Below are 26845 nucleotides of genomic sequence, written 5' to 3' on the forward strand. Positions count from 1 at the left end.
GGAATTGTAACCCAACAGCAGTCTAGCCCTTCAGAAAAGGAGAAGAACATTTTAGATCACCAAACCTGCACATTTACTTCTTTTAAACAAAAAGGACATTCTTACTGCATGGTCATAGAAATTCCAGTTCCATTATAAAAAGTATATTTTTCATGAAGGCTAAGGGATTCCATATTTGTTATTAGTTATTTAAACAAAACACATACAGTATGGACAGGTACAAGTCAATATGTTCTGAAAGTTTTATTTTTATCATCAAAAGAGCAAATACAATAAATAAACTTACATTCTAAGGCTCAAAATTAAAGAAACTAGAAAAGTGACTTAACAATAACCTATACTAAGGAAGAAGCTTTGTTACAACTATATTTACATATTAGTAGTTTTATTATTTTCACTGGTACAAAAGCATTAATCTTGCTTGCACAATAGGACATAACAGTATTATATAGACCAACATAATTTTTCCAATCTGCAGGTAATTAGAAAAAAATTATTGTAATGCAAGTGTAAAAAGATTTTCTATTCTGCAGTTTTGTTCTAATCTATGCATGCAAAACTGTTACAAACAAAATGATAGGCTATTCCTTTTACATGTTTAATTACTCTTCTACATTTCAGAAGACTTATGGGACCATGTTTCTTTGCCCAAAGTGAAGCATATGTACAATGTTGATCCGTACAGTGAAGCATTTACAAAAAAAATCATTTTGCTAAGAGTTTACTCCTGAATAGGTACTAAACAGAAGTTTTCTACAAAACACATTTCCAATATTGTAAGCCAACAGTACTTAATGTGAAAGCAAATTTTTATTTTTTTTGCTTTTAATAATGTATACCAAGGTAATGATAGACCAGGTTAAAGACGTACACCACAACTGTGGGGTGTTTAGGCCAATAAAATATTCTCAATCGAATATTTTTTTAGTTAGGAATATTAAAAAAAATCTGAAAAGCATTTTGGATGAAAAGGCATCATTAAGCTGCATCAACCACCTCACTAATAAAACCTTGCAATCCCCAGCCTTCTGAGTGGCTGTGTGCCCAAAACTTACTCTAGCAGTACAATCATTGGAGCTACAAAACGATAAATTAAGTCCCTAAGCATTTACGAAAATGACAATTAAGATGCTATTCCACTTTGAAAATGGAAAGCAGGATATTGCTTTTTTTAAAATCATACAGGCTACCAACTTCACAGTAGAAAAACAAACAGGAATAATATTTGAAAAATTGGAATCTGGCAAGAAAATATCGCTTAACATGCATATCTCAGGTAAGCCAGATATTGTAAAGAACAGTTCAATTTTCGAACTGTTAGATTTAAAAGCTTTCATCCCAAAGTACTGCATTAGCATCTAGCTTAATAGATATAATCAATACAACAAATATCAAGACAATGGCCAGTGAGAAGTCTGCTTGGTATTGGGTCATTCAAAATAATTCACCTTTCATGGTGGACTACACAACAGGCTCATGGGTTAGATAATTTTTCCTAACCCATCTCTTCTCATTATTCACTCTATATGTATTAAATCTAGCTTAATTAGGCACATTTTTAATATTTTGTTTTAATTCAAATGGATACATTATTACTATAAAGTTGTGAAAGATTGATTAATACTGCAAGACAAATGATCATGGGAGAAAGGAATATGGGCTTTCTGGGTTGAACTATGGTTGTCTAATATGGACGTGAACCTGTTATCATTAACCTTTCCCTTCCATGGTGTTAGCACCAGAGCTACTTGCACCAGCATTTGCACCTGTCCATCACTAACAATAGTGGCTGGAACTAAGCTTTCTACCATTGTAAAGTTTTGTTTAATGACACTGCTGCCGAAGTTAAACACAACACTCTCATACTTTTGATCGCTCTCCAGTGACCTTTGAGACATCATGTTTTAAAGGTAGTGAGGTGTCAGTTTAGGAAGGACTGAGTGATTAATAAAGTGTGTTATATAGTGGAGAGTAAAGTGATTTGCTACTTGTAGGAAGATGATTTTTTAAGAGTTTGCCAGAAAAAAATCAACAGCAGCCTTTTACCCCAGCTCTACAATGTAAAATGAAAAGTGCTAACACATAAAATTCTACAAATTCAGTTATCTGCACAGAAATATGCAAAAAATAGACTTCTGGGTAATGGCTGTTTGATCAGTAAAGACTAAAGAAATTGAAAACTCTTTCAATGTACTTCAGATATAAATGCCCATTAACTTCTGGCCACTTCCGATGAAACCTCTGTAGAAACCGCATCTTAGTTCAAAACCATGACTAGATTCTGTTTCACATTCATGATGTATACTACACCGACATCATTACGTTTGACAGAAACACTTTTAAAAAAGATTGTAAGTTAGCCATACAATGGTCCAGCCACTGAATCTTTTGTTTGCCTGAAACACGAATGCTTAACTGGTCAGTTAGTACATTAATATCACCAATGGCTGTCTATCAGCAGTTTACCAGGTATCACAATCCACTTTCTTGCTATGCTTAGTTCCATCATAGTCTGAATGACTTCATGCCAGTTCTCTGAAGGACTCTGGTATAACAAACTCTAATTCGGAATTGCCATCTAAGGAATTGTACCTGTAAACAGGGGTTCCTTCCTGAGGAAAAATATCATCCCAGCTTGTTGGCTTGCTGCCTCCTATGGTCTGCGGGGTCTGCTGTGGAGCATCTGCATCATCATCATCATCTACATGATATACAATTCCATCTTCATTAATCTCAGCCATGGCACCCGAACCACTTGCAGTCAGGAATCCATATTGCCTGATCTGTAAGGTTTTGCATGGCAGCAAGCGGTAAAGTTTGGAATCGGAAACAGTCTCATCTTCAGCTGCACTCTTGCCAGTCTTTTTGCTATGAACTGACCTAATGTGCGATGCCATCACCTGGTAGTTGATGAAGGTCTCTCCACATGTCAAGCACTGGTATCGCCGTTCACCAGTGTGGAGAATTTCATGCTTAGTACGATATTCTGCCAGAGGGAACACTTTCTCACAGTAATGGCAAGGGTATTTCTTCTCCCAGGAATGAACATTGAAGTGCCTTCTCAGGCTAGTCAGGCAGGCATATGATCGCTTACAAACAATACAAACATAAAAGACACGTCCATCTACAATTAACTCATAATGATCTTGTTCCCTTTTCATTCGTTTTGCATCTGGAAAGTACTGATCATTGATGAACACAGGTCTTGAGTTATTTAGATGATTAGCAGAATTTTCAGGCATGATTTGAAAACTTGAGTGGCCTCCATCGCCAGATACCTTGTCTCCGATCAGCAGCAACTTTTTTTCAGGGGATCTAGGCTCCTTGTTCTGTTTGGGTTCACGGTTGGCAAGGTCGTCTTTGTTTGGTACCACAATGTGATACGTATTGGGGTTTGTGTCAATATTTGCATAGACTCTGCAACCTTTAGACAAAGTATCAATGGCAGCTGTTTTAACTATGGTTACAGGATGTTTGCCATCTTGAACGTACTTCGTATTTACGATCTTTGTGCTTTGCTGGTTAATTACAGTATTCTGCCCACTCCCTGTGCTACCATCAGAGATTTTGACTTTGAAATCCCCAACTTTCGGAGATCTCTCTGGCAACAGAGTGACGTGCTTCGTTTGAGCCCCTAAGTTGTCAGAACTCACTGGTATATTGGGAATAATAATATTTGTTTGCACTAAACTGTTACTAGCTATATTGGAGGGGTGTTTGGGTGGTGTAATTTCACTGCAGAAAATTACGTCATCATTATCCTCTGAATCTTCACCACTGACCGAGGCTTGACTGTTACCTTTAGAATCCCTAAACTCTGCACTAGACAGAGAGAAAGCATCAGTTATTCGTGGTCCCAGGCCTCCTTCTTCAACATGTATAATCAAGCGTTCAGGTTCCACTGTTGGATCAGCAGCAACTTTCTGTGGAGCTTCACCCTTGGAATCTGTCACAGAAGCAGCACTGTCCGTAGCAGGTGCTACTGCTTTTAACTTTGAAAGTGATTCCCCTAAGTCAGCAAGGAACTTTAGCCCCAGGGCCTGCCCAGACTGAATCAACTCACTTACAAGTTCAGCATTCACTCGCACCAATTTGGAGCTGTAGATAAAATTCAGAACCTCTGCAAACACCTCTGCTCTGACAAAGTTCAACTCAAGGACTTGTCCGTATATGTTGTTAGCCCCATCGAGACTGAAAAGCTGATGGAAGTAGCTACTAGCAGATGACAAGACATTCTTATGTGCTCGAAATTTGCGATCTTCCACAATTATGGTAATGTCACAGAATAGTCCTTGGGCACGCTGCTCATTTAGAGACTTCAACAATGTTCCCGAGTGATGAATGTCAGTTGCACTAATAAGTTTTTTGCTCTCCATAACTAGATCAAAAATAAAGACAACATTTCCAATGAAGATGAGCCAGCTGACAGACTATGGTCAAATCCTGTTAAGTGAACAAACTTACTCCAAAAAGCAGTTTAATTTATTTTATTTTACTCTGTGGAAATAATAAAGACTTAATGCAGCATAACATACCGTTTATGACTTGATCCGATTTGGATTGTAACCTATTTTGTATAAATTTAAGGGTGGAGTATAATCCCACAGGAATACATCAGGAAAAGATTTACAACGAATCCATACTGCAATATTTTAACATCCAGTGTTTTCTCAAATTATTTTGAAGTTAAAAAGTTAATTAAAAATGGTTCACCCAAGGAAAGCTGTTTTGCTACAGTGTATATTTTGTTGGTTAAAAACATGTGGAATAAAATTTCCAAAGGGGTTCTCCCTACCTCCCACCATTACTTGCACGAAAACAGCTGTTGGACTATTTCTCTGGTGATCTTCTGCCAAACTAAAAGAAGATCAGAAGAACCGCTGTGGAAATTTTACCCCAATTACCGTGGTGCCTTATATTTAGGTCATGCCAGAGGACACATTGGAATAGTTTTTGTTAGGAGAATTTGAAAAACATGTTACTAAAAACAAGTGGATACCCTGTGCTGTTCATGGTGAGTTACAGAATCAACTGTTCCATTGACAAATAATGGATAATGAATTCTAATATATTTCATCTCCTTTGGCAAAAAAAATCCATCTCCCTATGACCATGTAACTTCTTTCCTATTTTCTTATTGAGTTCCAGTTTTTTTGTTTCCCTCTTTCCCCCCACTCCCCCCCCCCTCCCTCTTTGGTTATTACTTTACTCATTGCAGTACTGATATCACAATCATGTTTTTGACTTGGTTTCCATTTCACTCATTCTGTAATTCCTGCCTTCTCTCTGTTCTGCCTGTTTCCAATGACATTATGTGGTAGCTCTCAATGGTTTCTTTTTAGTTTAGTTTGCCCCAGGACTTGCCAGAAGGTGGAAAACAACAATACTGGGTTGATTGTGTGGGCTAATTGAAGTTGTCAGCAAGGTACTGCATCACAGGCAGGTGACAGGGAATGTGGAGCCAAGGCTCAATGAGGGTCATTCTGTGGCTGGGGGAAAGCACAGTATTTGGGATAGAGCTTGGGAGGAAGTGATCAGTGAGGTAGACGGCTTGGTTGGGTATTTGGCAGAGAAAAAATAGTCACGTAAGTAATCGGAAGTGCTGAGGACTGGAAACATTTGGTAACTTTGCAATTTGAGATCTGGTAAAACTTTTAGAACATAAGAATACAAGAAATAGGAACAGGAGTAGACCTTTCGGCCCCTCAAACCTGCTCTGCGATTCAATAAGATCGTGGCTGTTCTTCTTGTGTTTTGATTTCCACATTCCCATCTAACCCCAATAACCTTTGATTCCCTTGCCTAACAAGAATCTATCCACCTCTGCCTTAAAAATATTCAATGACCCCGCTTCCACCACCTTCTGAGGCAGAGAATTCCAAAGTCACACAACCCTCAGAGAAAAAATTTCTCCTCATCTCTGTCCTAAAAGGGCGTTACTAATTTTAAAACAATGCCCCCTAGTTCTGGACTCATCCACATGAGGAAACATCCTCAATGTTCACCTTATCAAGGACATTCAGGGTACTGTATACTTCAATCATATCACTCCTCATTCTTCTAAACTCCAATGGAAACAAGCCCAGTCTGTCCAACCTTTCTTCATAAGACAACCCACTCATCCTAGGTATCAAACTCGTAAACCTCCTTTGAACCAACTCCAATGCATTTACATCCTTCCTTAAATAAGGAGACCAAAACTTATCTTAGAGTGGCTGGGATCAGGTAAAGGGAGGACAGAGTAGCATTAGGGTAGCACTAGACAAGGAGGGATCTGGGGAAACTGGGCTAGTAGTGTGGAATACTACTCTGAGGAATGGGAGCAACAGGGACCAGAAGGGGTGTGAAAATACTGGTGATAAAATTACTGGAAGATCTGGGTTCTAGAAGCTCAGGGAGGTGGCATGTTGGGAGAATGAATGCTGGGAGAATTTGAAGTAGGCCAGAACATAGGCACAAGTCCTAAGTACAGGCCCAGGTCCAATAGCAACCAAACCCAAGAACAAATCATTTGCCTGAATCAAAATGGAGGAATTGCAGATATCTTACTGTTGGCAAGCACAGAATTATCAGCTCTGAGCGAGAAATGCCATAGATGGGACATAGGCTATGGAGAAATGTTTAGATGGGGAGCAAGGGGACTTTAAGTGTGGCCACTGCAGCTCTTGGGAGTAGCAAATTAATTTTGTTGGAACTAAATCCTGCAGCCCTGGAGCAAAATCTTGTTCTTATATTTTTATGCCCACATTCACTCACAAATTGCTCAGAGCCATCACCATCCTTAGTAATAAAAACTTTCTAATTCAGTCATTTTCAAGCTATTTTGAACTTAGCCTCACCAGGAAGCTCTCAGCATCTCGTATCCCTCTAGCTCAGTCTGCTCAAACGTCTCTGTCTTTTCTTTCACTTCTTTCTTTTCGTCCACCCCCTCTCCCTCCAGTTCCGTCTTCCTTTCACGGCACAATTTCAGTCTTTTTCTCCTTCCACCTGCTTTTACCTTCTTCTTCAGCTCTCACTCTTCCTCACCTCTTGTTGACCCCCAAAGTATTTGAAGCGGGCAGGTGGGTCAAGAAGTACTTTCAGCGAAGCAGGATTATCATGGGGTGAAGAAAACTCTTGGGTTGGGTTGGGGAGCTATCCAGGACTTGCCGAGGATGGGTGGATAAAGAGGAAGCATTTCGGATACACAAGCAAGAAAGTGAGCCAAGAAGTGAGCAGATAGCCTAGCAGAGCATATAGTGAGATGAAATTAATAGTTTGAGAAGTAGCAGCAAGTCAGGATTCATATTGTGTTTTCCTAAAAGTGCCTGTTGACCACTGTTGTGATGCTGTGTTCAACTGCAGCAATCCACGTACGGTTAGTAAATTCAGTACAAGAGCTGGACAAGTTGTGAAGGTAGGAATAAATCGGTGTTGGGGCAGGAATGACTGGCGGCTGGTTGAGTGGGCCACGGAAGAGTTGAAAGGAATCTCGGCAATTCTAGTTCAGCTGCTGACGGGAAGATTAACAGCGAGTTGGCAGGGGCCAGTTGATGGAGCACAGGAATCACAAGAAGCAGGCTGGGCTGCTAAATGAAGCAAAATGAATGGATTGCACTAGGCCTGGCCTAGTCACAAAAAGAAAAAAAGCTGGTTTGTTGAAGAGGGCACAGGTATCAGAATATGCAATGGACTTGAAATGAAGGGGGTATGAATTATCAGGATAGGTAGTGACTACAGTAAATCAGAAAAAATATAAGTATCAGCAGCAAAGCCAAGCCCAATAATTCAAGTTCTAGACAAGTACTGCAAGCTCTGTGTAACTTTCTACCAGAAAATATTCTAGGCATTTACAAAACTGTGCAAGAAACTTTAAGGAAGAATAGGCATGTTATTATATATAGTTTAATCATTCATAAGTTGCTTAGGTTACATAAATAAATATATTTCAATTAGCTGTAAAATCAAATATCAAATAAAAGTTATAAATTTATTTAGGTAGATTCTCCCTCTTGCTAGTTCAGGATTGGTGGGTTTAGGAAGAAATTGAGCAATTAGATTGCTCAGTTTTGCTGCTGCTTACTGGCTATTAATTCACATTACATTGAATCTAACTATTTTTAATCTATTCATGTTCATCAATTGGATTATGTATTTATTAGGTCTTTATTCCAGCTAATCGCTAATTTTTGTTTCTATGTCAATTATAAGGACTGATGCGTCTGGTAATTTCAAGTAAGATCTGAGTCACACTGGACGCAAGAGTTCTAATCAAATAGATAATTAAGGATAAATCCATTGTCAAGAAATCCCACTAAAATGATGTACTCTGAAAAGTTTCAATTCAGGTAAATGGAGACAACAAGAATCATTCAAATAGGCATTTAAGTTCTACATTTACCTTTTATATTTTGAAAGGTCACGCTTTCTTTGCAATGATCTGCAAAAAATAAAAACATACAATTTTAGATTGAAATGTAAGCGTCTATAAAACAATTAAACTCCAGAAAGCAGGTTTTTTAAAAAGAAGCATTCTATCTTGATAATTTGGTTGACTGAAGGTCAATGATAACTGTCAAATTCATTCAACTTTCAGCTAATTCTCAAGCTGAGGTGCATAACAAACAAAAGTTCATTAATTTTATGGTACCTAAAAGATTTTCCATTCATTTTCATTTTTTAAGCCTTTCACATCTTACGAAGTGTAAAGCTGTTAGTCTAGTTTTCTGTCCTGGGTTCTTAAACCCTGTACCTCTGCAATCTTAATGGTTCCAAACTCAAGTACCTCAACGTCCAAATTATATATTTATTTCACTGTCTCTCTGCCTCAGAACTTCAGAATGGACAAAGGCTTACAAAAGTTAACAAAAACATATTGGCCAAGTGAGGATATAAGAAAGTACAAGATATTTTCCTTTCCCCAGTACATATGGCTTTCCTTTCCACAGTACTTGCAACACAATGTCATTCTCTACAAGTTTTTTAAAGAAATGGACTGTGGAGATCACTGAGAGCACATACTAGAGCCCAGAGTGTAATATAACTGCTACTGGAGAGCTCAACTGCTTACTGAGGTATGTTTCCATAGGCAACAGACACCATCATAAAAATGTTCATTATTTACATGAGCCTCGGTGTGGGCAGAACTCATACACTGCTGCTCTCCAGTATCCCGTGGCCATCTTCTCTGTGCAAGCCTCAGCAGTGAATGTTTATTGGCCATAAGACATGGACAGTATCACAGCCAAGCCCAATTAAATATTCACTCAGCATCCACATGTACACATTTTCCAGCTTTCAGTTCCACTGGTGGGAGCATTTCATGAATGGGAATATTTGAAAGTTCTTAATTTCCCTCGAGGGTTAACTACAGCAATGCTCTGGCTAAGGCCACCTAACTCAATAGATCAGGTCAAATCCGAGATTTCTTGGCTCTGTAGAATACCATACAGTACATTTTTTGTTGAGCCATCAATGAACATACATTCCCATATTAAATCAATTTCTATACCCTGTGTAATTAGAAAACTGGGGATTTTGAAACAAAGTTCCCTTTGCAATTTAGGTTCTAGTGTACTGCATAAAAATTTACAAATCATGAAATTAAATTCACAAAACAATTGCACATTATACATAAAAATGCCCGGATATAGTAAACATCAGCACTCATTTCAGTACAAATTCAAATTCTTTATATTACACAACGGAATGCAGAACATGTCTGCCTCAGACTTGGAAAAGTAGTTGTCAATATAGTACTTCGAAACACTGGATTAAAAAAGTCTGCTACACATCAACTTTTATCTACTGAATAACCAGGAGTTGCAGCTACCTTAACAAAGACAATAACTAGCACCTTAAGGGTTAAGAAAAAATCTGGAACACAAGAGGGTTGAAAATCCTCCACATAATATTTTTACTACAGTGGTTAATGCAATCGTGTCAAATGCCTGTGAGCGGTATTTTACTGAAATCACACAGTGCTTTTCAACGTTTTTGTTAAAACACCACACGCAGGAATTTGACATGAAAGTGTCAACTACCAGTACAAAAAAACGCACACGGGAGGAATTTCAACATCCTGTGCTCAATGCGTGGGTTAACGAATTTGTGAAAATGTATCTGACATAAAAGCTTAACTAATACTAATGCATGCAGGAATTTCAAACCCTGAACTTTAAGGTAATTTTCTACCCTCCTCCACAAAGCCACTTCCATGTGATAACCCTCCAAACTTATCTGATAAGCCATGATTTCTAACAAATTGGTTTAAAACCTACCTTAAAGAAGAAGATCTTTGTACAATTTGTGCCTCTTGGACAGCTGTTATTCTGCCACTCCCTCCTCATAGAAGTTTCTGGTCATTTTTAACAGGTGAAAATTACATAAAATAATGTCTTTTCTGTTAATGCAAACACCCAATCCAGCTCAGCTAGTGTAATCTGACTCATCATTACCACTACTCACTAAAGCTATCTGGGGAGAGGAGAAAACTTTCTGCTTTAGAATTTTTAAGAACCTGACAAAAAACATTTTGGCTGCGCACTTCTGTACCAAGCTGCTGTTATAAGATACTTTCACTTTCATGGGAAGGTGGTGGCATAGTGGTACTGTCACTGGCTGGTATTCCAAAGACCCAGGCAAATGCTCTGGGGATCTGGGTTCCAATCCCACTACAGCATTTGGTGAAAAGTCTGATGACGACCATGAAACCATTGACGATTGTAAAAGCCTACCTGGTTCACTAATACCCTTTAGGCTCTTAAATGCCCTCTGAGCAAGGGCAATTAGGGATTGGCAATAAATACTGTGGGCCTAGCCAGCGATGCCCACATCCCACGAAAGAATTTTTTTAAAAACTTACTTAAGAAAAATGTTTAATTCTGAGCTTATTGACCAAACAACATCAAGATAAGATGTTGGACCCAACTTTCTGGTCATTGGTGAAGCAACAGTGTTCACTGTTGACCTTGAAGAAGAGATCAGCCCACAAAGATCTCGTGATCCTATATGGTGTGGTTTTCCCCTTTCTCAACAACAGTCTAAATCTGGCATCAAGTCAACAGGATCTCCAAGCATGCAGCAGCAGTGTAGTTGGCAAGCAAGGCGAACAACCAATCACATTAAAATATTCACACAGACAGCAAACCAAAAAGTTAATAGCACTGAATCCCTTCACTTTTAACTTAAATTTTCAGATAGCAAAATAAATGATCAAGTGGCTAAAGGTAGAAGTTAAAATATCAATATAAACAAACTTTTAGAAAAATTTAAGATGTGGAGAATTATTTTCACAGTGCAGAAATTTGATGTTCCACAAATATAACATTAGCTTTCCAAGGGCCAGTGAAGGTATTAGCAGTAAGCACAAAGTTATTACTCCATTAAAAACCTAGTTACACCTCATTCAACAAGGTGAAGCTTTTCTCAAGGGTTGTTTTTATAGCAAGACTAACAGCAGAAAGGTGAAAGTTCTGGTCAACCCAATGATTGCTCAGGGATTGCACTCTGGGGGAACCTCAACTTCAGCAATTTTGGGATTTTTGGTCTACTCTGCCCATCTGCAGACTCCTAAAGTTGCTGTCAGTTTCAGTGGAGTGACAAAGGTGAACACTGTTGGCTTCACCATCGTTACAATCACAAAATCCTGGTCATTTTCAAAATAGCTTATTTTTCCTTATACCACTTAGTTAAGGAAAGAAATAAGGTGTTTTCATTGGTCCCTTCGTAAGTACAAATTCCCTCCTACAACTGGCTAATGAAAGATGCCACCAATATTTTTTCTTGCGCAAAAGCTAGCAAATAAGGGAGTACTTAATTAAAATAAATTATTTGGCGCAACACAGCCATCTGTGGTTGGTACTTCAAACAACAACACATTGCATTTATATAGCACCTTCCATTTATAAAATATTCCAAGGTACCCCATAAGAGTGTTATCGGCGGAAAAAAATGACAACAAACCACGTAAAGAGACAATAGGACAAGTCACCAAAGGCTTGATCAGAGGTGGGGTTTAAGGAGGGTCTTAAAGAAGAGATGGAGACACAAAAGGTTAGGGGAGAAATGCCAGAATTTAGGGCCTTGACGGCCAGGCCTCCGGTGGTGAAGCAAAGAAAATCAGGACTACCCAAGAGACAGAATTAGAGGAATGCAGAGTTCTCGGACGTTGTTGGACCAGAAGAGATTACTGAAGTAGGTTGTGGCAAGTCCATGGAGAAATATGAACACAAGGGTGAGAATTTTAAACTTAAGGAGCAGCTTGACAGAACGCAAAAAATAGGTCAGTGAGCACAGAGGTGCTGGATGAATGGGGCTTGGCATGAGTTAGGATACAGGCTACAGAGTTTTGGATGAGTTAAAGTTTACAGAGGGTGGAAGATGGGAGGCAAGCCAGGAGTACATTGGAAAACTAGCAATAAAGGTGTGTAGTGTTACATATTTCAAATGTATTGTTTTAGAGATCTGAAAAAATGTGACTACTCCCACAGCTCACTCGGTACTTAAGTCCACTGCCCTGTCTTACATTGGGCCTGGAGATGTGATGTTACCTTGATACCAGACAGGGTTGCAGCAAAAGTCATACAAATGGCTTCAGCATCTCAAATTTGAGGGGTGGAATGGCATCAACTAGGCTTCCCACTCCCAATCACTATCAAATTAGCCCTACTGTGATGTGCATCCCACTGGTTTTGGTTCAGTGGTGATCCCTTGTTGTGGACCATTTCACCCACAATCATTGCTTCGACTCAAGTGATGAGCATTGGTCATTTGGGAAAAGGCAGCCAGTATCGTAATCCACAACAAGTTCAATCTTTGGCAGAGGAATGGCATGGGTAAAAGGGCTTACAGAACATAATGAAACACACTCTTTCCTTGCTAAAACAAAGAACTGCATATCATTTTGAAGATGCTGCCAAATGTTAATGTAATAGGGCCTCAAAATCTGTCATTAGTAATGAGTAAAACTGAGGTCTCAACAAAGTATTGTTTTAAAAGTCTGGAAAGAGGCTTTGTATGATAACTGACATGAAAACACATACGGTGTAGTCAACATCAAACATTACAACTGCTAATTTTAGTCTTTCGATACAAAAGAATGAGATCTGGAGCAACTGTTTGTCCTCTTTGCAATAGACTCCTCCATGGCCTGTTGCCTGGATACTTGTGCTTGTGGACTATGACTGGCGAGGGGTTTGGCTTAAACACATCGTTTTTGTGGTTCTGAGTCATGGTCTTTATTGCTACATGTTAACAATTTGATTCAACTGGCCAGAAAATAATCAAGAATTTGCAGCCATGCCTGCCAACACTGAAGAAGTAGGTCGTTCTGACTGGAAGCTGGATGCAAGATTGATGGGATTTCTTCAACAGACCTACATTTGCTATGCTGCACTGATTTTTAAAAGAGTTGGGGGTGGGGGGAGATTGGGGTGTGGTGGTGGCAAGGAGTTTGTGGTTATTTATAAACCTCAAGATCAAAGCTGAGCTGAAAAACTAACTGAGAAAACAATGAAGTTCCAATTTGTTTTGCGCATTATTCAATCATAAAGACAAATGGTGGTTAAGAGATCTGCAAATGTCCTGGGTTAACTCCATCACTGTTTTTGATTTCTCTCAATGCCTCACCTTGGCAACTCAACTGTAGGTAATTAGGGACTACTACTCCGCGGCATAACTTTTTATATTATATATTACCTCAACAGGTCATGAAATGATTTACTTTTCAAAGATTCAGACATAAAGCGCAATGTTCTAAGTAGCAGAACTTGGAGTCATGACCACAGATCTCCACATCACAAGCATCTAATTGCAGCCACATTGTGAAGAGAAATCAAACGCACAGTTTCACCTTTGCCACTCTTCAGGTCCTTGCTACATACACCTCCCTCCTTGTCCCTATCCCTCTCTTTGTTATAATAAAAACTAGTGGAATTTTTGCCCATAGGAATTTAAAAGCCAATTTCTATTACCTGAGAACTCCCTCTATTTGTTCCCCAATTCCCCCAGGTCTCAACAGCAATACTCCAAGATAGTCTAAAGGCAACCTTTTGTAGACCTACATGGAACAAGGCATTCTGAATCTGAGTGGTGCACGAGTGCTGCCCAGGAGACTTTCAGCTCCTACTTTCCTTGAACCTCCTTTGTGGGAATGCGTTTAGTAATAATTCAGTAATCCCCAACACCACCATCCCTGTCCGAGTCAGGGACTTCACTATAAGGGTGATACAAAAACACTCAGCCCACGACTTAACTGCACCACTGCCAGCAAGAGTTTTACTTAAGTCAAACATGGTTTTCTAGAACCATTTGTTGCACTAAAGTCATTGTAGGGGCTTCCTTGTTGGTGAGTAAATGTACGACCAAGCCATGCCAAACGGAATGGTACAAAGTTCAATCTGCACTCCTCATTGAGTTAGCACACAATCCAGCCTCACAATCAGTTTCTGTGTCCTCTTCCTAGGCAGGGGGATAGAAACTGAGCATGGTCCCCAAACCTGATCAGAAACCATGTTAAAAGGAATCATTTGTGGATGTCAGATGAAGGGAAATTTGGAAAGATACAGCTTTTTTAAGTATTTCAAAATAAAAGGCATTTTAATGTAAGATAATTAGAGAAAAATCTTAAGCGACAAGCCATCTTTACACCTGTATTATTATGATTATAATTTTAATGGTGTGGATCCAGGTTCTGTTTTCAATCTACAAGCGAACATTGAAAATCTAAACCAAAGCTTTTTCAGTCACCCCTGAATACAAAAAAAGGAGTGAAGAAAAGTGACCAAGGGGAAAGAAAAATAGTATAAAAAGTTAAACATCCATAACTCTATTTTCAACTCTGAATACAAGTTTCTTTTCCATCAATTTTCACAATGCCCCTTCTCTTTTCATCCTGACGATAATTGTTCCTTGCTGGGCTGGAGTTGGAAGAGTCACTCTTTAAGGAATATTACAGACAAGCCCAACCTTGTCCTCACCAACATCATGCCCTCACACGCACTGCAGGCGGGAATCACTGGGAGTAGTAACCTTGGTTGATATTTCCCTCCCTGAACCAGAAACCCTAAAGTTAAATGTAGCAGCCTCACCCAGCACCCAGAATGAGATTCTCCAGCTCTGCATTGTGCAGGGGCCTCTCTGTTACACATGGCTCACCTACTCACTACCTTTACTAGCTAACATTTGGCAAGTAGAGTGCAAGTGTACAAGTTTATATTGCAGCCTTGCTTTGTAGTAATGCAAGTGAATTTATAATACATGGGGTAATTTGCACAGGCAATGCCTGGGGTTACTGTACAACTAGCAGAAACACACAAAACATTTGTGGTCAAATTAGTAAACTTAACTAATTCTATCATCCCATCCATCTCTCTCATGCCTTTCCATGCCTTATATACCATCACCTCCCTCCCATTCCATCCTTCCCATAATAAATCCCTAACCCAATTTTGTAGCCAAGGCAATCCACATTTGCCCAACTTGGCTCTAGCCATGAAGTTCCCTAATTTTGGATAAATTTGATTTTGTATCAGTTGCCTCTTAATGGTGCTTTACATAAGAGATGCTGCTCTGGTACCCAGTATGGTGTCTGAACCTTCCAAAACACAACCACCAAATCCTAGCTGCCACCCAAACAATTTGAGTTTGAACAGTAATTACACAAGACATGGTTGTATATATACTCAAAGAAAGATCTGTATTTATGTAGTACCTGATCATATCCATCAGAAGCATGTCAAAACATTTCACATTCAATGAATTATGATGAGGCATGTAAGCATAATAGCCGCTTCACACAAGCAAAATTTTACAAGATGAATGATAATTTTTAGTGGTATTGCTTGAGGGTAGAACGTTGATCAGGACACTAGGAGTTCTTCCTGTTCTTCTTCCAATTCCATGGGATCTTTAACGTCTCACCGAACAGGCAAAGGATGGCTCAGTTTAATGCCTCATTCAAAGAACAACAACTTGGACAACAGCGAAGTGTCAGCTCAGATTCGTGGTGAGACTCAAACCTCTAACCTAGAAATCAGTGCTACAAATGAGCCAAACTGGAACAAAAAACACAAAAAGACAACTCACAATCTTTAACTGATGCTTAAGAAAGTCTGCAAAGAGACATAAATGCCACAATACGTGTTTTCCCAACTGTAGATCTGCACGGTTTTAATGGACAGTTTTGTCTTGGGTTTTGAGGTGTCTTTAAATTGTCCGCCTCACCGTCATCCCTTTGTACCAATGCTCAAGAATACACTATTATCCCACAAGAATAATCAGTTCCTCAGCTATATCAGTAAATGCTAGAAGTCGCTTAATTGCATGTGTACGGCTGCCAGAAGTTGCTGTCCGATTTACTCTTTCATGATGGTGTACGCCGTTAATCTCTTTCTTTTGTAACCTGGTTTTTCTTTTTCTGTTATTCCTATCGCTAATCCAGGCCATCATGACCCAGGAGCTGAACTCTACCTGGAATCCACCTTCTAAATATCCAGCAAGTTCAGGCCAATTTGTGAATCCATCATCCATGTGATCTGCAGATTATCCTTCAGTGACATAATCAGTTCCCACAATGACATCCAACTCTGCCTCTCCTCTTCCACCCATATCCCTGACACAGCTGCTATATCTTCTGACTGCCACTTTGACATCAGGTCATGGAGATGCAGGCCTTTTCATCAGGTCAACACTGAATAAAGCCAAGACACACTTTTCAGTCCCTACCAGCACACACATTTCTTTGGCCCCACCTGCATCAACCTCCCAGACTAGGTTCTCATGCTCACTAATGGTACACACATTTGACATCTTGCTCTGTCAACTTGAGCCTTTCATCCCACATCCTCTCCATCATTATATCCATAATCTTCCAGGTCCTGACTTCTGCATGCCAAATTCCTATCACTCCCCCACAGTGGCTTTAACTCTACATTTTTAAAAAATTCTTTAATGGGATATGAGCATAACAGCCTAGGCCACCATTTATTTCCCATCCCTAGTTGCCCTTGAGAAGGTGGTGGTGAGCTGCCTTCTTGAACCACTACGATCCACGTGGTGTATGTACACCCACAGTGCTGTTAGGGAGGGAGTTCCAGGATTTTGACCCAGCCACAGTGAGGGAACGACGATATATTTCCAAATCAGAATGGGGATTGGAGGGGAACTTCCAGGTGGTAGTGCTCCCATGCATCTGCTTCCCTTGTTCTTCTAGGCAGATGTCACAGGTTTGTAAGATGCTGTGGAGGAAACTTGGTGAGTTGCTGCAGTGCATCTTGTCTATGGTACACACTGCTGTCACTGTGCACCAGTAGCAAAGGGGAGGAATGCTTAAGATGGTGGATAGGATGGCGACCAAGCTGACAGCTTTGTCCTTGATGGTGTTGAGCTTAAGTGCTGTTAGAGTCGCACTCATCCAGGCAAGTGGGAAGTATTCCATTTCACTCCTGGCTTGTTCCTTGTGAATGGTGGATAGGTTTTGGAGAGTTCAGAGGATGAGTTACTCACTGCAGAATTCCCAGCCTCTTACCTACTCTTGTAGCCATGACAGTTAAGGGTAGATGGTTAGATTCTCTCTTGTTGGAGATGGTCATTGCCTAGCATTGGTGTGGCACGAATGCTTCTTGCCACTTATCAGTCCAAACTTGAATGTTGTCCAGGTCTTGCTACATATGAGGATTACATTTTCCAACATTCTCCTCATATGCCTCCCTCCAAAATTGCAGCTAATCTAGAACTTAACTTTCATGTCCCCTTGAGTACAAAATTCATAACCAACCTTCCTCCTCAAACTGTTACTAACCCCGTAACTCTGTGCTTGCCAATATCTACTGGCTCCTTGTGCTACAGGAAGTCTACTTTAAGATTACTGTGTCTCTCTCTTTAAATGTCTCCACAGCCTCACTCCACCCAATCTCTCAAGCTATATGAACCTGCCCACCCTTTTCTCTTGTTCCCTGCTCCCTTGAATCTGTCATCATAGCCCAATTATTCAATTGTGCACTTCTGCCTTTTGCAACATTTCCCCAAAATCACTTGGCCCTGATTTCTTCCTTGCTGCTGCAAAAAGCCCCTCTCCACCCATTTCTGTGGCCATGCCTTTGATATCTTCACCCGCCCCAACCATTCGAAATGTTCTTGTTTTCCTGCTGGGTGCCTCACTTCCCCTCCATGTTAAGTGCTCCAAACATTCACTGGCATGTGTGCAGCACATTACTAATGAAAGCTGCTGTATTCCAAATTGGCGCTGCCATAAACAAAATTCAATGTAAGGTTTGGCTTCCCACCAGCACAAATTTGGACCCATAACACTATAACCTGACTGGCTACAGGCTTGAAGCTGAATCACCTCGAGTCTTGACTCCCACTATTAGCCCATTCCCTCTCAGTAATGCACCCAACAGCTGGCCTACCTACCAGCAGCCACTGTTGCTGCTTCAATTTAAAATTTTTTTTGCATTTGCAAATTTCTAATTGCTATTGTTAACCTATTGAGAACGTATGGTGTAACCATTGCAGCACCACACACACATTTAATATAATGATCCTCAATTACATCTCTCAACTTCAATATAACCACAGATTCAATCAATGTGCAAGTACAAGTTAAAAATTGATCTCTGCACTTTCACTATGAAAGGGTTCATCCAGTGAAACAACACGGAATATTGTCTGCTGCTACTCTCTAAAGCTTTTACTCAGTTTGGTAATCAAGGACCTGTAATCACATACTAACATCGAATGGAACTGCCCTGTTGTTAGTAGGTAAAAAGTAGTATTAGCCACCCACGCTGCAAACATAATTAAGGTATGTGCAGGCCGTCTTTTTAAACTTGTCATAAGCCAATGTTAGCATGGAAGGCGAAAAGCAGCAATTGGTCTGGGGGCATCGGCTGATTTGGATCACCATCCTGTAGCCCATTTACAGTCAGTTTGTCCCAGTAGGACCAACATGAGGCCTACTTCTGAGGAAGGCCTGGCATACAACACTAATTTTAATTCAGATAGTTTACTGCAGCAAAGGTCAGGCTTCAGGGTGAATGTTCTGTTCGGGGAAATAGGGTCATTTATAAAACTACAATTAAAAATAAACAGGAACAGATCTATTCCTATCAGCCTGTTCCCTCACAGGTGTTAACAAGACAGCAATGTCAGAAGAATAAAGTCACATGCGATTAGTAATTCTCACCAGCTGCTTGTAACAGTAAACAAAACACGATAGCTGTCTTTTTAAAAACAACATTGTGCCACAATCCTACACAAGGGAAAGGTCAAGATCTTTTAACTTAAAAAATGTATAGTACTATTATCACCAATTAAATGGATGAATGAGCTTCAAGATTCAGTGTGATTTGTGTCAATTTGCAAGGGCCACACAGCAAAAAAAATTGAGTGGGATTCAAATTAGCAACTCTTAAGGATATAGAAAATTCACAGCCTGTAGTACTAGTTTGGTGCCTGCTCATTGTACTGGGCAAGGCTCGTCCAACAAAAGTGAGAGAATATAAGAACTTGGTAACATTCCAATGTTACACCTCTTATGTCATTCTTTGATTTCCTTCTGGGTTTTTGTTTTGCCCATTTATGTATATTGTACTTGCTCCAGTTCCACACTGAAGAGCATTAGTTTCCGTATTGCTGTTTGCAACATTTCAATGCAGCTGTGAATAACCTTTGTAACATTATATCCACGATGGAGAGAAAAAGACACCAATCGGACTACCTTCCCACATTTTGCACTAATGACTAATGAACTTACTAAGATTCATCTAGTGAATGATGCCACCTCACACCCACATATTCAGAACACTCAAACACCATGCTAAGAACAGTGCTCACTCATCTATCATTTCTGCTCCCTTCCCTCATACTCTCACCTTACCTCTCCCCTCCTGAAAGAACTACTTACCCTGGATGCAGCTTCATGTGAACAAGCAGCTAACGTTACTTCAAAGAAGTGCACTTTCCTCAGGCAGCTGCGTGGGCACATCACCCTGGATCCACAATATTGGGAGTGGTGAAGCAGCTTTAATCTGCTTGTCCATCAGTGGTAAACAACTGATATCAAGTGCTGGCCAGTTATTCAACTCGACAGCCATTGCAGCCAGGCCCATTCCCGGTCTTCCTTTCTTGCCCACACACACTTCCAGGCTTAGGATAGCAGCTGGACGGGGGAACTCAGTTAAATCAACTTATTTTCCCCTTTTTAAATTAAAGGCCTTTCACAGTACTCCAACTGCTGCCTTGGCTAAGACTGGCTGCTTCAACAAAACCCAGGAATCAAACATGGCGCCTTCCTAATCTGTATGGCTCAGGGTCAAATTACATACCCACTGAGCAAGGGATTGCAAGTATTACAAATCCAAAACTAATGAAAGCTTGATTGCTAGTTAATGGAAATTCATCTAGATTTCCTCTCACTGTAAACATACTCTGCGTTGTAAGCTGTTGACATTTAATTTTTTGCCCCCATTTTCCAAAAATAGATAAAAAGGGAAAAATCACAAATGCTGGAAGTCTGAAATAAAACACAAAATTATGGAAATACATAGCAAGTCCATCAATCTCTGTAAACAGAAGATACAAGTGGATATTTTAGCTAAATCTCATCAAAACCAAAAAGTAGGCGGGGAATATTACAGAAAACTATCAGAGGTCACATTTGCTAAATACTGGGACAAAGAGGTAGTTAATGGGTTTAGTAACATGCAAACTACTTTTCTTTAAAAAGTGGTTGAAAAAGCTGGGCAATATAAAAGTAATCTCAGTCAATCCTTGAAAAGCATCAGTAAGAGAAAAGTTGTCAAAATTGAAGAGGACAAAGTAAATCCATACAATTACTTTTTGAGTTTGATAGTAAGCCAAGTAACAGAATGGACTCAGTCAGATTGAGAAAACAATATTTACATCAATCCATTAACAGTCTATTTACTTTTATATACGTAGATTGTAGTGAGAGAGGGCTCAAAACCAGACCTACCATCTAACAGCCATACTATTTTAGCATTGATGCTGCACATTCCCGCAATTTTAGCTTGTTTAATCAATGACGGTAGACATAAATGGCTTAGTGCCATATCTACCACTCGACTTGGCCAAATGACCTTGGGTATCTGAGGGGGACATCAAAAGTACTTTTTCTCCCTAACTTTCAATTTACTTCAATCAGAATCCTAACCTTAAGTGAATGTTGAGGTCAACCAGGTCTCACTAACACCCAAGCCACTGGGAAGAACACAAAATAGCAGCCTTGTCCCACAGAAATGGAAGATGGTCATGATAGCTGTGAAGAACTCCCATGGCTTAGAGTGTTCTGCTTTCTGGAAGTAGATTTGCAAGATATGTATTGAAAGAATAACGAGATGGGCAACTTCAAAGTTTCAGCAAGCGGCATACACAAAATAATAGAGTATCAAAATGTAGATCAGAATGAAAACTTCAATTTTTGCAAATGTTTAAATTCAGATTACATTTTGTTCCACTGCAAATGCTCTTGCACTAAAATAATTTTGTGGTATGCCCTGGCAGCTATTCATTTGAAAACAAAATCTGTTCCAATTTAAATAAACAGGATAAAAGTTAGATAGGATTTTTAATTAATTAAAAACATGCAATCTTAGGGCACTTTCCTCTAAAGTTTCAATTGCAGAGAGGGAGAGAGAAAAAAAAACAATGTGCATTTCTGGACAGCGGACAATACCCCCAAAACACAGTTGGCATTCTGCAAGCACATCAAGGATACTTTTGGCATGCTTCAGGGGTCATGCAACTGAAGATCTAATCTATTCTAATCAAGGTCCCCCCAACCCCACCCCCACACACACACACCAAGAACAGTGTGAAGAAGAAGAAAATAAAAATTGTGCAATAAAAGAACAACCCTAAAACTGCATGCCTGCGTTAGGACCAAGTATTTTAAACGCCCACAGGGACAGTTGTGCCTTTCAGTGCAAGGCCTAGACAGGCCTGGAAACATCCCACTAACATCTATCTGGATAATCTGTGTATAAAGAGGAGTCTGGTTGCTATATTTTTTTTAAACTCCTGGCTCTTTTTTGCCTCTTGTGCCGCCTGCCTAGATTCACCAGTCCTTTTTTTTTAAGGGGGGGAAACAACCACTCACTCATCTGGATATAACTCTCCATCCTGGGAGGAGGGAAGAGGGAGAGAGAGAGAGGAGGAGGAGGAGGAGGAGGAGGAGGGGGGGGGGAAATACCCTATCCCCCCCCCCCCCCAAATAATCACCTCAGAAAAATATTTTTATGCATATAAGACGCCAAGAAGCAAATAATGACAAGAGTGACAGGCTTTTCTCTTCCTGGTTCATTAAAGGTGCCGACGTCGCGCCGATTTCCGACCTAAAGCCACTTTATTTTCCCTCTCCCGCCTCAGCCTGGATGTTGGAAAACCCATTTACATTCTCACCAAAGAAGACAGGAAGTTCCTGGTAATTTAATTTGTTGTTTTTTCTCTCTCTCTCTTTCTGACTGTACTTACGGTTCCTCCTGGGCCTTGACAAGCGAGCAGAAGAAAAGAAGAAAGAGCCCGAGCTTCCCTGCACCGCCGCCCGGGGACTGCAGAGGGCGCAGCGGAGGCGGCCCGCCCCTCCCCCTCCCCCTCCCCCCCACCCCGCCTCCCTCCCCAGCCACAGCAGATACAGAGCGAGAGATACATGCAGGAAATAGAGAGATATATATACAGCGAGGGAGAGATAGAGATACAGACTGGATAACAGGGAGAGAGCCAGGTACAGACTGGGAGGCAGGGAGAGACACAGAGAGAAAGAAAGGGATACTGACTTGGATATGGAGAGCGAGAGATACAGACAGGGGGATACAGAGAGAGACAGGGAGAGATACATACAGAGAGGGAGAGAGAGAAAGAGACAGAGAGATACATACAGAGAGAGAGAGAGAGATATATACAGAGAGAGACCGGGAGAGATATATACAGAGAGAGAGAAGGGGGACAGTTATACAGAGAGATACAGGGAGAGATATATACAGAGAGAGAGATACAGGGAGAGATATATACAGAGAGAGACAGGGAGAGATATATACAGAGAGAGAGAGAGAGACAGGGAGAGATATATACAGAGAGAGAGAGAGAGACAGGGAGAGATATACAGAGAGAGAGAGAGACAGGGAGAGATACATACAGAGAGGGAGAGAGAGAAAGAGACAGAGAGATACATACAGAGAGAGAGAGAGCAGGGAGAGATACATACAGAGAGACAGGGAGAGATATATACAGAGAGAGATACAGGGAGAGATATATACAGAGAGAGACAGGGAGAGATATATACAGAGAGAGAGAGACAGGGAGAGATATATACAGAGAGAGAGAGAGACAGGGAGAGATATGTACAGAGAGAGAGAGAGAGACAGGGAGAGATATGTACAGAGAGAGAGAGAGAGACAGGGAGAGATATATACAGAGAGAGAGAGAGACAGAGAGAGATATACAGAGAGAGAGAGAGACAGGGAGAGATATGTAGAGAGAGAGAGACAGGGAAAGATATATACAGAGAGAGAGAGACAGGGAGAGATATGTAGAGAGAGAGAGACAGGGAGAGATATGTAGAGAGAGAGAGACAGGGAGAGATATATACAGAGAGAGAGAGACAGGGAGAGATATATACAGAGAGAGAGAGACAGGGAGAGATATATACAGAGAGAGAGAGAGACAGGGAGAGATATTTACAGAGAGAGAGGGAGACGGAGAAATATATACAGAGAGAGAGAGACAGGGAGAGATATATACAGAGAGAGAGAGACGGAGAGATATTTACAGAGAGAGAGAGAGACAGGGAGAGATATTTACAGAGAGAGCGAGAGAGACAGGGAGAGATATGTACAGAGAGAGAGAGATAGGGAGAGATATATATATAGAGAGAGAGAGAGAGACAGGGAGAGATATATACAGAGAGAGAGAGACAGGGAGAGATATATACAGAGAGAGAGAGACAGGGAGAGATATATACAGAGAGAGAGAGACAGGGAGAGATATGTACAGAGAGAGAGAGAGACAGGGAGAGATATATACAGAGAGAGAGAGAGAGACAGGGAGAGATATATACAGAGAGAGAGAGACAGGGAGAGATATATACAGAGAGAGAGAGAGACAGAGAGAGATATTTACAGAGAGAGAGAGACAGAGAGAGATATTTACAGAGAGAGAGAGACAGAGAGAGATATTTACAGAGAGAGAGAGACAGGGAGAGATATTTACAGAGAGAGAGAGAGAGACAGGGAGAGATATATACAGAGAGAGAGACGGGGAGCGATATATACAGAGAGAGAGAGTCAGGGAGAGATACATACAGAGAGAGAGAGCGAGACAGGGAGATATACATACAGAGAGAGAGAGACAGGAGAGAGATATATACAGAGAGAGACAGGGAGAGATATATACAGAGAGAGACGGGGAGAGATATATACAGAGACAGAGAGAGACAGGGAGAGATATATACATAGAGAGAGAGAGACAGGGAGAGATATACAGAGAGAGAGAGAGACAGGGAGAGATATACAGAGAGAGAGACAGGGAGAGATATACAGAGAGAGAGAGAGACAGGGAGAGATATATACAGAGAGAGAGAGAGACAGGAAGAGATATATACAGAGAGAGAGAGAGACAGGAAGAGATATATACAGAGAGAGAGAGACAGGGAGAGATACGTACAGAGAGAGAGAGAGACAGGGAGAGATACGTACAGAGAGAGAGAGAGACAGGGAGAGATACGTACAGAGAGAGAGAGACAGAGAGAGATACGTACAGAGAGAGAGAGAGACAGGGAGAGATATACAGAGAGAGAGACAGGGAGAGATATACAGAGAGAGAGAGAGACAGGGAGAGATATATACAGAGAGAGAGCGAGACAGGGAGAGATATATACAGAGGGAGAGACAGGGAGAGATATATACAGAGAGAGAGACAGGAAGAGATATATACAGAGAGAGACAGGAAGAGATATATGCAGAGAGAGAGAGATAGAGAGAGAGACATATACAGATCAAGAGAGAGATAAAGGAAGATCTACAGAGAGAGTGAGATACACAGAGAAAGAAACTCAGAGAGATACAGGGAGAGAGAGAGAGATACAGAGAGAAAGCAATACAGAGAGAAATAAGGAAGAATCACAGAGAAAGAGAGAGAGTTAGAGATACACAGACAGATAGATATACATGGAGATAGGGATTTGAGGTAGGGATATAGAGAGATACAGAGAGGGGTATACACACTCACATATACCGATACATAGAGAGAGACACAGGGAGAGCCTGGTATAGATACATAGAGAGACAGATAAAGAGAAGTAGATACACGGCAACACACACTCAACACAGATACAGATACACAGAGAGAGAGAGAGAGAGAGACAGAGATAGAGATAAACAGAGTGACAGATACAATAAGATAGAGATGAACTGAGTGACAGATACATAGAGATAGAAATACATAGGGAGACGAGTACAGAGAGGGAAAGATACACAGGGCTGGATCTTATGGGCCATCATGGACAAGAAAGCAGGCAGGTGGACCCAAAAAATAGGGCACCATATCATCTGCCAGCCTGCCAGCCTGCCCGCGCTGCAATTTTACAAGCGCTGGGTAAGGTGTCGGATGGGCTGCCCTTCAGTGGCCCAATTAATCATCCACTAAAGGGACTCATCCTGCTGCTGCTCAGATTAATGGGCTGTGGGAGAGGCCTGAGCCCAGCATGGAGACTGGCAGGTTCATTCCTGCAGGCTGCTAGCCAGTGTTCTTTCTGGGTCCCTGGTGTCAATCAGAAGCCCCACTCACAGTTTTTGCTCCCTGTGTCCACCCTCTCTCCGACTCTGTCCAACATGCCCCCACCTCACAGAGTCCTGCCTGAGATCCCTGGAGGTCCAGGTCCATCACTGAATGCCTCTTCTGTGGCCTAGCTGCAATACCAGCAGTGACCACCACTCCTGGTGGCACTGGAAGTACTGCAGAGTTGCTGGTCTCCAATTGGCTGGCAGCTATATGAGGCGGGACTTCCTCCTGAAGAGGGGCCAAAGTCTCACTCAATAATAATTAAAGGACCAACAGCTGAAAAATTAAAGAGGAGCAAACAGGCCAAGTGCAGGCAATATTTACCCTGGAAGCATATAATCTAGCCCAGAGAGACAGATGCACAGAGATTGAGAGAGATACAGAGAAAGAGAGACTTACATAGAGACACATGTATATAAACAGATACACATAAAGACATCGACACAGAGAGACACATACGAACAAGGAGCAGGAGTAGGCCATTCAGCCCCTCGAGCCTGCTCTGCCATTTAATAAGAAAAAGTCATAGAGGTCTACAGCACAGAAAAAGGCCCTTTGGCCCATCGAGTCGGCGCCGGTCAAACAAGTACTTTACTATTCTAATCCCATTTTTCAGCACTAGACCCATAGCCTTGTATGCCATGGCATCGCAAGTACACATCCAAATACTTCTTAAATGTTATAAGGGTTTCTGCCTCTATCACCCTTTCAGGCAGTGAGTTCCAGATTCCCACCACCCTCTGAGTGAAAAAATTCTTCCTCACATCCCCTCTAAACCTCCTGCCCCTTACCTTAAATCTATGCCCCCTGGTTACTGATGCCTCCACCAAGGGGAAAAGCTCCTTCCTGTCTACCCTATCTTTGCCCTTCATAATTTTATACACCTCAATCATGTACCCCCTCAATCTCCTCTGCTCCAGGGAAAATAACCCCAGTCTATCCAATCTCTCCTCATAACTAAGACTCCCTAGTCCAGGCAACATCCTGGTAAATCTCCTCTGCACTCTCTCTAGTGCAATCACATCCTTCCTATAATGCAGGTTCCAGAACTGCATGCAATACTCTAGCT

At 41.0% G+C, this 26845-nt stretch overlaps 1 protein-coding gene across 8 annotated transcripts; it reads right to left on the minus strand.

Moving 5' to 3' along the window:
* Positions 1 to 228: 228 nt before the first annotated feature.
* Positions 229 to 22560, minus strand: zbtb33 (zinc finger and BTB domain containing 33). 8 transcript variants are annotated; one of them, XM_041195215.1, is made up of 6 exons: positions 22474 to 22537; positions 19886 to 20494; positions 15692 to 16005; positions 10260 to 10336; positions 8381 to 8419; positions 229 to 4378 (listed from the first exon to the last, which is right to left on the minus strand). In XM_041195215.1, exon 6 carries the CDS (start codon positions 4374 to 4376, stop codon positions 2523 to 2525), a length of 1854 nt encoding a protein of 617 aa, XP_041051149.1. In that variant the 5' UTR covers positions 4377 to 4378; positions 8381 to 8419; positions 10260 to 10336; positions 15692 to 16005; positions 19886 to 20494; positions 22474 to 22537; the 3' UTR covers positions 229 to 2522. The 8 variants fall into 8 exon arrangements, with proteins under 8 accessions (XP_041051149.1, XP_041051144.1, XP_041051147.1 ...); XM_041195210.1 differs by having other exon boundaries at positions 15692 to 16034; XM_041195213.1 differs by lacking the exon at positions 15692 to 16005.
* Positions 22561 to 26845: the final 4285 nt, after the last annotated feature.

Source organism: Carcharodon carcharias, chromosome 9 (assembly GCF_017639515.1).
Source record: "Carcharodon carcharias isolate sCarCar2 chromosome 9, sCarCar2.pri, whole genome shotgun sequence".
In the NCBI taxonomy this organism is placed as follows: Eukaryota; Metazoa; Chordata; class Chondrichthyes; order Lamniformes; family Lamnidae; genus Carcharodon; species Carcharodon carcharias.